General features: G+C 38.9%; 1 protein-coding gene across 2 annotated transcripts in view; it reads right to left on the bottom strand.

The window, feature by feature from the left end:
* LOC132124543 (ankyrin repeat and BTB/POZ domain-containing protein 2-like) overlaps window positions 1-7,615 on the bottom strand; it is a 54,065-nt gene extending 46,450 nt beyond the window's left edge. The window contains exons 1-2 of one of the 2 annotated variants that reach the window (XM_059535602.1): window positions 7,213-7,615; window positions 6,173-7,024 (exon numbers count right to left, since the gene is read on the bottom strand). In XM_059535602.1, coding sequence (XP_059391585.1) covers window positions 6,173-7,007 — 835 coding nt within the window. In that variant the 5' untranslated portion in view covers window positions 7,008-7,024; window positions 7,213-7,615. Of the gene's footprint in view, window positions 1-6,172 lie in introns of both variants that reach the window. The other variant, XM_059535601.1, reaches the window with a different exon arrangement.
* Between the last annotated feature and the right edge of the window lie 5,755 nt (window positions 7,616-13,370).

Below are 13,370 nucleotides of genomic sequence, written 5' to 3'. Positions count from 1 at the left end.
TATAGCTCGTATATTGATCTTCTGTCTTCATTAAACTTTCATTCAACTACATTTGTTTTTAAAACTGAAAAGCAAACTTAGGAGCTTTTATTGGCATAAATGGACATCTTACTCCAATTACTGATTTTATTGGCTACCATAAGATTTCAAACATATATTGCTATGAAACTTTGCAGTGCTGTTCTTACTGTTATTTGCTTAATTGCATTTTTTAAACAACAGAAAAAAAAAAAAAAAAAAAACGATTAGATATAACATTTAAACACACATGACCTGAAAGCTAACTGAATCTTGTTTAAATGGATTTTGTAGACATTTTAAGACCCAAATCAGCACTTTACAGACTAAAAATGGCAGCTGCAGAATTCAAACCCAACACAGAAGCCATTACTATCCGTATTTCTACAAGCAATTAAATATTACAGGAATGTTCACAAAAGGCTGCTTATAGACAGCGATAAATTATCCGTGATGCATTTGAAGACAAGAACAGGGACAGACAGAGTTTCATTAGATTATGACAAATGTGAAACGATCAGTCAGTGAAAGATAGAAACAAACCACAGGGGAAACGAAGGAATCAGTCTTTTTGAAAAGAACATTAAAATATGGGTTATTTCATTCATAATCATCATGACAGATGTCGTCAGTATAAGCCAAAACGATAAATCACAATATGCAACCGTTGATGAAAGCATTTGGACCTATTATTTATAATATCTACATGGCATATGGGTCATTTAATATAATAAATATTAAATCCACAGTTCAGTTCTTTATTGCAGAATGAATTGATTATTTAATTAGTACAATATGCAATTATAATTGTAGGATATGCAATGCTGCCAAAATCTAAAAATATTGGCTATGCATTGGGATGCTAAATTGTTGAACACAATGTTGTGGGGAAAAAAAGAGCCACCAAATTTTAGCCACCAACAGCTATTTCAGTCTCTATCTTCTGACAGGTAAACGTGCGAGTGACACGTGAGAACTGAAATGCGAGTTTTCCAACACTTTGCAGTGAGTAGGGAACTATCCATCCATAATCACTCCATTTTACTTTTCTTAACATTCCACTGCTGGAAAATGCAAGACTGCATTTTCTCCTCAAGATAATTTGCCCCAACATTAAACTGCTGCATGTGTCATTGTTGGCCATATTCCAACACTTCCCCTAATTTCCTGTCTGGGGTCAGTGTTTTCATGGCAACCGGCGGAGGATTGACCTATGAGAGCGTTTGTATAGATGTATGAGCGCCAAAACATAAAGCCATGTGCTGACCGGCTTCAATCCGCTGGCTATTCTCCCGCTTTCCAACAAGCCTCTAGTACTTTCACAGGATTATATCCTGAACTAAATCTTGTGACTCCATAAACAACCTCCATCTGCAACACAGAAAACACTTAGTAGCCTACCTGCAACACTATTGACGCTATAGTATTTGCATCAAGTAAAAGCCACAATTCCTCAAATGTTTGCTGTTAACAATGGGTCTATCATTATTCAAACTGTTCTAGCAACTTTACAAAGATATCAATATGTGTATTTGAACTTTATTCAAATATGGCTTGACTAGGCAAACAGGGTATTCAAATTCTTCCAAAAACCGAGTGAGCTGCCAAACTAGGCAGCGTTTAAAGGGATAACAAATACAGTCCTGACACAAAAGTAAAAGTAGGGGTCGAAAATAGAATTAGCTTCTTAGGAACCTTCATTTGACTAAAATTTCTGCTTACTATTTTATGAATACTGTGAATCCAGAAATACTACTCTTTCTCATACTGTTTTTCACTTACTATGTAGTAGGGAAGTATCTGATTTCGGTGAGGTCTTTAATGTGATTAAAGTAGTAGTTACTTTTTATTGAAACTAATGCATTAGGTTACCTTCGCATTACTTTTTGTCACCCAGTTGTAAAGTCCTTTGACACCAAAAGATAAATTAATAAGCCTCAGACTGAAGGAAGTGCTTCTGTTTCTGCGCTTTACTCTCAAATTCTCTCAACACAAGGACAGAAGAGGTATCAAAGAATAAATGAGAAAGCAAAGTAACTTGGGTCACTTATTTCAACTTATTTTTAATTTGTAAGTAATGTGTTACTTTACTAGTTACTTAGAAAAGTAATCTGATTACATAACCCACGTTACCCCACCACTGAAGAGTGCTATATTTGTTTCACACTTAGAGCTGCTGCCTATGTAGGGTGTTTCATTTCAGTCACTTACTGTATGAGGTTCCATGAGCTCACAAGTTTTAGCTAATGCTAGTGACTAGATAATGAAGTTATCTTGTTTTAAGGAGCTCTATTGAAATGTAGCCCTTGAAATGTTTTAAAGCCATCATAAAACTTGTGCTGTTTTTAGCCTCTAGCTCAGAGAAGTCTGAGCTCCTCGTACAGCTGGGCCTTTGGTTTTGGCTGGAAGCATGTATAAACAGTGCCACTGAACATGCAAGATGGTGTTTTCCCTATTACTGCCATCCTAAATCCACGAAGCATTAAAATAACCTCCACAAGACACAAGTGCACTGGCCTGCAGACTACTTATGCAAAAATGAAACTGTATTTTAGGGCTGGGATGTTTCCATCAGGGTAGCTAATGTTCGAGAGCTGTGCCAGAAATTCCAGTAGTGTCCCGAGTCTGCCACAAATGACAAGGGACAAAGTTCACGTCCTGCTCTGGGTCGGGTTCACATGTTCTCAACAGCGAGTTTGAGAAAGCACTTGTTCAGAAGCAAAGTATGAAGAGATGTTTTCTCCATGAATCACTTGCACACTCAAATGCAATTTGGATATCAATAGCAACTATCAGCAAGAGACAACTATGCATTTAGTGCTTCATGTTCATTGGATTTGACATGGCACGCTGGTACAGTGGGCACCTTGTTAAAAGCATGTGCGTTCACAGAAACGGCTCCAGGAAAGAAGGACTAAAGTAAATAGAAAAGAGGCAGAGAGTGTGTGTTGGATATAGTGGGAGTGACTTGAGTTGGCAAAGAGAAGCAAGTCTTAAAGACTTCCAGATGTGGGGCTGGTTGGCAGATGATAAAGAAGAACTTTTGTTGCAAACGGACTATGAATATGAAACCTTGTGAGTCAAGGTACGATAAAGTCAACAAGAAGTCAACCCTGTTTACTTCCTTAAAGTCAGTTACTTTACGATGAGATCAAGTGTTATTAAATGACTAAAAGTGTAAGAAAGAACTTTATTTCATCCATTGAGAACTAATTTGGCTGTGAAAGAGTCTCTATAGTACAGGACAGGTAGCTGCAGGCATAAGGATGAAAAATAATGTCAGCAGAAAAATATTTAGTTTCGGAGGCGTTGCAAGTTATTACATTTCGACACCATGCCAAATACTGCCAATATTTTGCTTTACTAAAAAAAAAAAAAAGATAAGTAGAATGGTTCTGGATGCCATTTTGAGCATACTACAAAGTCATAGAATCAAAATAAACCATGCAAACCTATTAGACGAGTGTATTGATCTATGGTTATCAAGGCTGTTTAAAAGTCATTCTCAGCCGCAATAATAGCAGCCAACAAAAGCATGTCACGAATATTTTGCGTTATCAAACACGTTCTGAATGGCAACTGAGTCACGGCTGAAATCATCAATGAGCCACATTTAAGGCATTTCAGATTCGATCTTCTGCACTTGACAGAGGAAACACAGTGGATCAGAAGCCCATTCATCAACAGTAATGGCACGCGAGGGTTTTGTGAAGTGCACGCGCAGCACTTTGTTAACATGGCCATTCTGAAAGCACATTGATCCACTGGGTCGTCTTTATGGACCGACCTAATTTGATGCCCACATGGGCATCCCACAGAAAGTAAGCTGTGGAAGGATTATGCAGAGCTGAGATCCTGACTCACCGCGCCAAAAAAGAGCTTTTTGCTAGCGTAGCCTAAATATCGCACCCACGCTCCCCTGATCTTCTAATAAAGTCTTTCCACTGCTTCAGTGCTGTCATGGAAATAGCTGGATTTGGATATTTCATGCACATATTCATCCTGTAGCCTACATGAAGTCAGTTAGCATCCTAACGCACATTTACATGACAATAATATACCATTTTTTTTAATGTTTTTCTTTTGAAATGTTCATGTACAAACGAGCACATTAGGGGAAGTCGTGGCCTAGTGGTAAGAGAGTTTGATTCTCAACCCTAAGGATGTGGGTTCGAGTCTCGGGCTGGCAATACCATGACTTGAGCAAGGCACTGAACCCCCAACTGCTTCCCGGACGCCGCAGTATAAATGGCTGCCCACTGCTCCGAGTGTGTGTTCACAGTGTGTGTGTTCACTGCTGTGTGTGTGTGCACTTTTGGATGGGTTAAATGCAGAGCACGAATTCTGAGTATGGGTACTTGGCTGTGTGTCACTTCACTTCATCATCAAAACGATCCCGATACGCTGTACTTCCATGACAGGCCAGTAGTTGGCGAAGTCACTTTGTACAGAAACACGCCTGTGCACAAAACTATAGACTAACCATGTAATGTGCATGACTTCACCATTTTCATAAATTCATGTTTTTGTAGTTTATACAGAGACAATAATAGTATTGTTTACAAAAACTTGCACCTGTTTTAAAAGGATTGCATGTTCAGGCCCCCAAAATGATGATGACAGATATTTTGATATTTAATATTTTTATGTTTCCTTTTTTAGTTAAAGTTTTTATCATTAATGATGATGAAAGCAGGACAGTGATACTTCAGAACCACGTGTTGTATTTTAAAGATATAGTTGTTTTCTTTCCCTGATCAGTCAGTTAAGATCGGTTTGCTCAAAGAGGAAACGAAGCGCTTGTGAATGTTTGGGAAAACCTCATGCTAGATTCTGGTAAACCACAGACAAATCATATTGAAAATGCAACCAGGATGATGCAGAAGTTGGCAGAGAGGGGTAATTCTCAAAGCTTGAGAAGAGGAAGCGTGTAATGACCTGTTACAGGCCGAATGACGTGATTGACCAGTGATTTCTGGAAATTGGTTTCCATTTTCATCTTTCAGATCAAAAGCCCAGAAGACTAATAAGGAAAGCTATCAACATTTGAGTGGGTCTACCAACAGATCGCAGTTTCAGTATCTGCAGTAAATCATGCCAGTATTCTCCCAACATATCATGAATAACTAGTTTCAAAGGTACTAACTGGTGTGATAGGGATTTTTTTATGAGGTTGCAATGAAGTCATTTCCCCTGAAGTTCACGCATGTGTCATAAGACAGTAAGCAGGTGTACTTCGTCACATTATTTGATAGTTACTATCATTCCACTAACGTTTCACATCCACAATACTCACCATCATTATGAAATATGTTGATTAAAAAAGTGCTATCTTTCTTTAAAATAATGGACTTACATACTTAGATAAAGTTAAAGATTTGTGTCATATTCATTCACTTTTAAGTGTCCAAATCAGTGTTATTTTGTATCACTGGTACAAATAATTCTCTTTATTCTGTTCATGTTCTGAACTTTCATTCATTTTTTTTCTAGTAATTTGGTTATTTATTAGTATCCTTCTGTCATGGTTTTTGTTGATATTTAGAATTTTGATATTATCTTATTAAGATATTATATATTTCAATTTTTATGTTTTTGTATTTTTTTGTGTTAATATTTGGAATTGTTATATTTTGATTTTAATTTTAAAGTTTTAGTAATTTTTTTTTTCATTTTATATTTTTATGTCTATATGTTATTACCTTTTAGTTTATGTAGTTTTGTTTCAATACTTTATCTTAAATTATATTTTGAATTTTGATTTCATGTTAACTTTTGTTATTTTTGTGATTGTTTATACACATGTATAGTTTCTATTAAGTTTTATTTCTTAGTTATTTTAGTACTTAAAAAAATTACTGAAATAAAATAATTGTATATATTGTATATATATACATACGTTTTTCAATGTTTTTTCGGTATTGTTTTAGTTATTAATAATAAGCATGGTCCAAATACAATTTGGGGAAACTGGTGGCACAACAGTACACATATTCTCCGTTGAAGCATCGTGAGGTGTCATGCCTAAGTGCAGAATGGTGACGGATCGAGCCTTGTGTGGTTTCAACAACCCTTCAGCCAAATCTAACCACTAGGCCACAGGCAACTAATGAGTGAAACAGTTTAAGCAACAATGGAACAGTAAAGTGCCTACCATTGGCGTTCTTCCCGCAGATGAGATGCTCGTAGTGTTGCAGGACCCCCCAGAGCTCGGGATCATTATTGATGACCCCCTCCAGCGCCTCCGCTGTCAGGACGCAGCCGGGCGTCTCCGCCGTCAGCACGCGCACGCCCACCTCCTCCACGAGCGCCTCCATACACGCGCTCAGGCAGATGGCCGCGTACTCGTGGATGCGCACCGCGATCCGAGTGTCCACCATCCAGCGGAAAAACCGTCCGACGGAGAACACGAGCCCGCATCGGGCTGACTTCCCCTTGCGCAGGAGCTCTCCAGCGCTCATGTTGTACATAGATATGGCCTTCACGGTGGCCGATACGCAGTGGTCCGCCAGCGCCCAGCTGAGCACCAGGCGGATCGCGCTTTGCACCTCGAACCTGGTGCATCTGCAGTGCATGACACTGAGCCGCTGCGCCTCTCTGGAGATGCGGATGAGCGCCCTGCGCATCAGAGAGGCCAGTCTGCGCACAGCCTCCGCGGAGAGCGAGGCGCCCTTCCCCGCGCCTTTACGCACGACCCTCCCCACGTCCTCCTCCGTCCACGGGAACTCCTCCAGCTCCGGCAAGCGAGGGCACTTGGAGAAAATGTCCTCTGGGTCCTCGGGAAGCACTGTGTTGACTGTATCCCAGCTGTTGTTCCTGCTGTTCATGGAGCCGGAGTAGTAGCGCCAGTTCCCCCGGTGAGGGGTGTTCATGAACGCCTGCGAGTTTGACTTGGAGGACGACAGGCTTAAGGACTTACACGAGTCCCCTGCTCCATAACCAGAGTCCAGAGTCAAATCCTCCAGGGTTTTCATTTTAATTCCTGCCATTTCTGCTGCTTTTTTTTCTGAACCAGAAAGCAGAGGAGACTTTTCAGCAGCGCGAAACTCGAGCTGGTTCTACAGGTTCAGCTACTCTCTGACATTCATGCAGCACTTTATTGATACACTACAGAGCAAAATCACCTTGTGTGTAAGTATAAAATGTCCAGGTTACATCTTCTGGAAAAGGGAATGTTTGGGGAAAGTTGCTTACCTCGCTAAAGGTCCATTCCAGTAAAACTAGTGAAGTGCGCAGCTTTCTCTTTTACTCGTATCCAGCTCTTGAAAATAAGAAACCGAACTGTATGGAAAGTTTAGAGTGGAGATCCATCAGTAGTATCAATCGGACGGTTATGCTCAAATGAATCCTTAAAGATGATGTGGAAAAGCAGAACGATGTTCATTTCACACCACACGCCTCTTCTTACTGGAAACTCATTACTGAACTGAAAGCAGGAGGGCGAGAGAGACAGAGAGAGAGAGAGAGAGAGAGAGCGAGCAGAGGTGTTTGATTCGCGAGCGAGACGATTCGTTTGAACGACTCATTTGAAATGATTCGCAAGCGTTTCTGAATCTCCATCACAATGTGCATATCTGCATTAACTGAGACGCAACGTCTACAACTCTCACATATTAGCTCGAGTTTTTCTAGGTTTACAGTGCTAAAAAAAGTGAGAAGGATATGACACAGACACACACCACAAACATGAAAATACTCGCGGGTAAACACATTTAAATTGAAAATAGAGGATAGGCTTATTTGGGAGCAAAACAAAGGCGGAAGCAGTTTAGAACGTTGATTTAGTCTATATAAACCGGCGAATCGTTTTATTTGTATTTTAATCCCGTGTATTGAAATGAACCGTCTGAACTAACAAGATTCGCTCAAATGAATCAAACACAGTGCGTAACAGAGACCAAGTTAGTCAGCCAATCAATCAAGGCTGGGTTTCACAGGAACACACAGTGAAGTCATGAACAGAATTCTGGGTCACACTTTAGTTTAAGGGCCAAATCTCGTTACATTAAACCATTAACCACCACTTTTAATAAACTGTCTGCTGCTTAGTAAGGTAGTTACTAAGTTTAGGTATTAATTAGGGATTTAGAATATGGTCATGAAGTAAGTGATTGTATGTACTGATATACATGCTAATTAGCAGCTAAGAGTGAGAATTGGTCCTGTTACAGACTATTGTTGAGTAGGCATAAATTGATTATCATATTGATTATTTATGGAGGCCTCAGCCTCATATTTGAAACTTTGTTAAACATAATAGATATTCTTTATGTATTTGTATTTTCTTTAATATATTCTTATTTTGATTTAGCCTTCTCCTAGTGTCCGCCTCACTCTTACTCATTTTGTATGCCCACAACTAGTTTATCAAACAAACTAAATTGACCACTGTTGCTAATTAATGTTATACTGTATTGAAATTAAGCAAAGTGAGCTTGAAGGGATGTTGTTAACGGTGCTAATAACTGATCGTCATCTAATCTTAAGGAATTTGCATTAATTGTGTTAGTCTGGGCAATGACGTCACACACACTCATTATCTTCAGCTGTGTGCTTTGGGCTGATGCCTGATTAAACAGGCTAACAAATCAAATACAACACTGCATGCTTTCATTGTTATTAGCGAATATCACAAGTTAATATCATCAAAGTGATTTAAAAGTGCCTTCAAATAGATTAATGTTTTCATTATGTTATATAGGCCTATTTATATACACACACACATACTGTACATACTCATATAATTTGTATTTATAACTATTATTATGTTAACTATGAAAGTTACAATGAAGTTGCAGCCTATCTCTTTCTCTGCAAAGCACAACTGATATTCACTTCACAGACAAATGAGTCTTGGCTGTAGACATAATAATAGGATAGTGTATTATTAGTGTATAAAGAACACGCAGCCTACTATTATTACAGTTATTTGATGAAGAACAAAAAGACAAATAAAAAAAGAAAGATAAATGAAAGAATGTACCAGAAGAGTGCAGACGGGTGGGGCAGGTTTGTGCACAATGTCAACATTACATAATCTGTCCAGACAAACTTCATGTGACTGTGCTCTCAATAAAGCCGTGTGAGGAGGTTAATGAAAAAAAGAATGACTCACAACAGTTAGAGACCCGTTCCATGGGCGTGGCTTGTAGCCATTGAAGGACTTTATATTACTAATGTTTATTTATTTATTAAGATTTTTTTCTAGGCTTCAGGTTACATTATTATACGAATAGATGGTGTATTTTAATATACCCAGAAAAACTACGTTACATACCCGAATTATAAAGTGGTGCCCTCTAGTGATTGAGAAATGCAATGTCCATTTAAGCAAAGGTCAAGGGTCTTTCAGCAGTATTTCAGTTTAGATATGTATATGTGTGTGTGTATGTTTGTGTGTGTGTGTGTGTACATATATATATATATATAAGTTTTGGTACATTGCATTTTAAATATTCATTAAATTATCTTTCTTTTTTCTTTCTTTCTTACTGATGGAAGTAAGGTAGACAATGTCCTGGGGCAGACACCCCCCAAAATGATCTACATTAATTTAAAGTGTTATTAGATGTGTTGTTTTTGATCAATAAATAAACCGTTTTTTTATCCGTATAATCATATTAAACACATAAAAACACAAAATATATTTTTTTATACATTTACAAATACTCCATTAAGCATATGAATATACTACACAAATGCTTTAAGCCGTTTGGTCCCAACTGCTGGTCTTTCATTTTGTTTGCCATGCGCTCCTTTGGTTTTCTGTAGGTGACCCACATCTGCAGGGTCCTGTTGAAAAAACAGATGTAATGATTTAATAATTTAAATAATTGAGTGATTCTTAGAAAAAGAAGAGGGGGTGGGGGGGTATGAACTGAAAAGGTGTCGCAGATTGATTTACATATTAAAATATATAATCCACAAAGTTTTAAATAGAGATTACACGAAACAGTAGATTTAGTGTTTTTTTTTTTTAAAGTCTAAGTAAAACCGAGAGACAGAAGGGACTAACCATCTTTCAGGTGAGCTGAGACCTGGGCTGAACTTCTCTGGTTCAGTGTGAAGTGTTTATCTGAGGGGCTTGAAGTCCCAGGCAGGCTCAGGTGCTACATGAGGCTTCTTCTGTCTCCACTTCATTTGCTGTTGACTTCCCTGCTTAGTGGTCCTCAGTATTTAGTTTAAGAATGCTGAGTCCCCACACTCACCCTTCTCAGACCCAACAAGCACAGCTGCTCCCTGAGGCTTTTTCCACCTGCACTTTCTCTGGTGCTCCCTGGTCTTCAGTGTTGCATCTGGGAAGCCTGAATGGGGAGACTCAGCCTTCTCAGATTCATCAATGAAGACCAGGGATGTGGGGCATGACGTTTCTGCTGCCTCCACTGCACTGAGGTGAGGTCCCCATGCTCCGGCTCTTCAGATATAGGAGAAGAAACAGTTAGGGCAGTGGTGAGCCCATCTGAACGCTCAGAAGATGAGGACTACACTACACTCTCAGGAAAACTGGTGGGGATGGTTGACATACTCATAATGAAGTTCGATGTGATCAGGGCCATAGTCAGTGGAGTGCCACTCGGTGTGGTTACTGAAGGCGCGGAGGGAAGTTAATTCATATGGAACATCATCTGACTTCAGTTCTCACTCATTTGTCCCATTCACACCAAGAACGATACTGTTGTGGAGTATTTGGCGTCCACAACAACTGACTGTAATATTCTGTTTATTGAATGTGCTGCAGTTTTTTTTCATCTGCGCTTAAATGCTCCGCTAAAGCTGGGTGGATTGATTAGCTCTCAGTGTTTCTGGGAAAAACAAACCATTCTGTATGGTTCCTACCAGATGGTAGTTGTGTTGTGGATTTTGCTGAATTATTAAAATGTAGATATAGCCTAGTAATCACATTATATATAAGTATATATATATATATATATATATATATATATACAGTACAGACCAAAAGTTTGGACACACCTTCTCATTCAAAGAGTTTTCTTTATTTTCATGACTATGAAAATTGTAGAGTCACAGTGAAGGCATCAAAACTATGAATTAACACATGTGGAATTATATATATATAAAAAAAGTGTGAAACAACTGAAAATATGTCATATTGTAGGTTCTTCAAAGTAGCCACCTTTTGCTTTGATTACTGCTTTGCACACTCTTGGCATTCTCTTGATGAGCTTCAAGAGGTAGTCACCTGAAATGGTCTTCCAACAGTCTTGAAGGAGTTCCCCGAGTGATGCTTAGCACTTGTTGGCCCTTTTGCCTTCAGTCTGCGGTCCAGCTCACCCCTAAACCATCTCGATTGGGTTCAGGTCCGGTGACTGTGGAGGCCAGGTCATCTGGCGCAGCACCCCATCACTCTCCTTCTTGGTCAAATAGCCCTTGATGCCTTCAGTGTGACTCTACAATTTTCATAGTCATGAAAATAAAGAAAACTCTTTGAATGAGGTGTGTCCAAACTTTTGGTCCGCACTGTATATATATATATATATATATATATATATATATACACACACACACACACACGCTGGTCATATAATTAGAATATCATCAAAAAGTTGATTTATTTAATTAATTCCATTCAAAAAGTGAAATGTGTATATTATATTAATTCATTACACATAGAGACTGATATATTTCAAATGTTTCTTTCTTTTAATTTTGATGATTATAACTGACAACTGAGGAAAATCCCAAATTCAGTATCTCAGAAAATTAGAATAATACTTAAGACCAATACAAGGAAAGGATTTTTAGAAATCTTGGCCAACTGAAAAGTATGAAAATTAAAAGTATGAGCATATACAGCACTCAATACTTAGTTGGGTCTCCTTTTGCCTGAATTACGGCATTAATGCGGCGTGGCATGGAGTCGATCAGTCTATGGCACTGCTCAGGTGTTATGAGAGCCCAGGTTGCTCTGATAGTGGCCTTCAGCTCTTCTGCATTGTTGGGTCTGGCATATCGCATCTTCCTCTTCACAAAACTCCATAGATTTTCTATGAGGTTAAGGTCAGGTGAGTTTGCTGGCCAATTAAGAACAGGGATACCATGGTCCTTAAACCAGGTACTGGTAGCTTTGGCACCGTGTGCAGGTGCCAGGTCCTGTTGGAAAATGAAATCTGCATCTCCATAAAGTTGCTCTAAAATTTCCTGGTATATGGCTGTGTTGACCTTGGACCTCAGAAAACACAGTGGACCAACACCAGCAGATGACATGGCACCGCAAACCATCACTGACTGTGGAAACTTTACACTGGACCTCAAGCAACATGGATTGTGTGCCTCTCCTCTCTTCCTCCAGACTCTGGGACCCTGATTTCCAAAAGAAATGATAAATTTACTTTCATCAGAGAACATAACTGTTGACCACTCAGCAGCAGTCCAGTCCTTTTTGAAGCGAGACGCTTCTGACGCTGTCTGTTGTTCAAGAGTGGCGTGACACAAGGAATGCAACAGCTAAAACCCATGTCTTGTATACGTCTGTGTAGTGGTTCTTGAAGCACTGACTCCAGCTGCAGTCCACTCTTTGTGAATCTCCCCCACATTTTTGAATGGGTTTTGTTTCACAATCCTCTCCAGGGTGCGGTTATCCCTATTGCTTGTACACTTTTTCCTTCCCTTCGCCTCTCTATTAATGTGCTTGGACACAGATCTCTGTGAACACCCAGTCTTTTTTGCAATGACCTTTTGTGTCTTGTCCTCCATGTGCAAGGTGCCAATGGTCATCTTTTGGACAACTGTTAAGTCAGCAGTCTTCCCCATGATTGTGTATCCTACAGAACTAGACTGAGAAACCACTTAAAGGCCTTTGCAAGTGTTTTGAGTTAATTAGCTTATTGGAGTGTGGCACCAGGTGTCTTCAATATTGAACCTTTTATATAAAACCTTATTATATTAACCATATTTTGGTGATATTCTAATTATATGAACAGCACCTGTATGTGTATGTGTGTGTGTGTATGTATATATATATATATATATATATACACATTGCAGGCCTATAAGATTATGTGAACAAGCATTAGACTTTTGCAATAATAGTTTACATGTTTCATTACTTTTAAGGAGATTCCCAATATAGATTATTCACCAATACTTGACCCATAATCACACACTCTGAATCATTACCTAAGGCCTATTTTTGGGTTTATGAATCAGAGTTTGACTGTGCTCATTGCCTCATGTTCGGTCTTGTGTAATACAGTCGTGATTTAAAGTGTACTTAAGCTAAAATGAATGTGCATTCAAAGATATATGGGCAGTGGATTTGCTATGACTTTTATTTCCATTATCCTGCTTGTATGCACATTTTAAAGTATCGCATCAGAAATGATATTTTTTTT

The sequence above is a fragment of the Carassius carassius genome, chromosome 43 (assembly GCF_963082965.1).
Source record: "Carassius carassius chromosome 43, fCarCar2.1, whole genome shotgun sequence".
Classification (NCBI taxonomy): domain Eukaryota; kingdom Metazoa; phylum Chordata; class Actinopteri; order Cypriniformes; family Cyprinidae; genus Carassius; species Carassius carassius.
The sequence above is the reverse complement of the archived record's forward strand: the minus strand, read 5'-3'. Positions and strand labels throughout refer to the sequence as shown.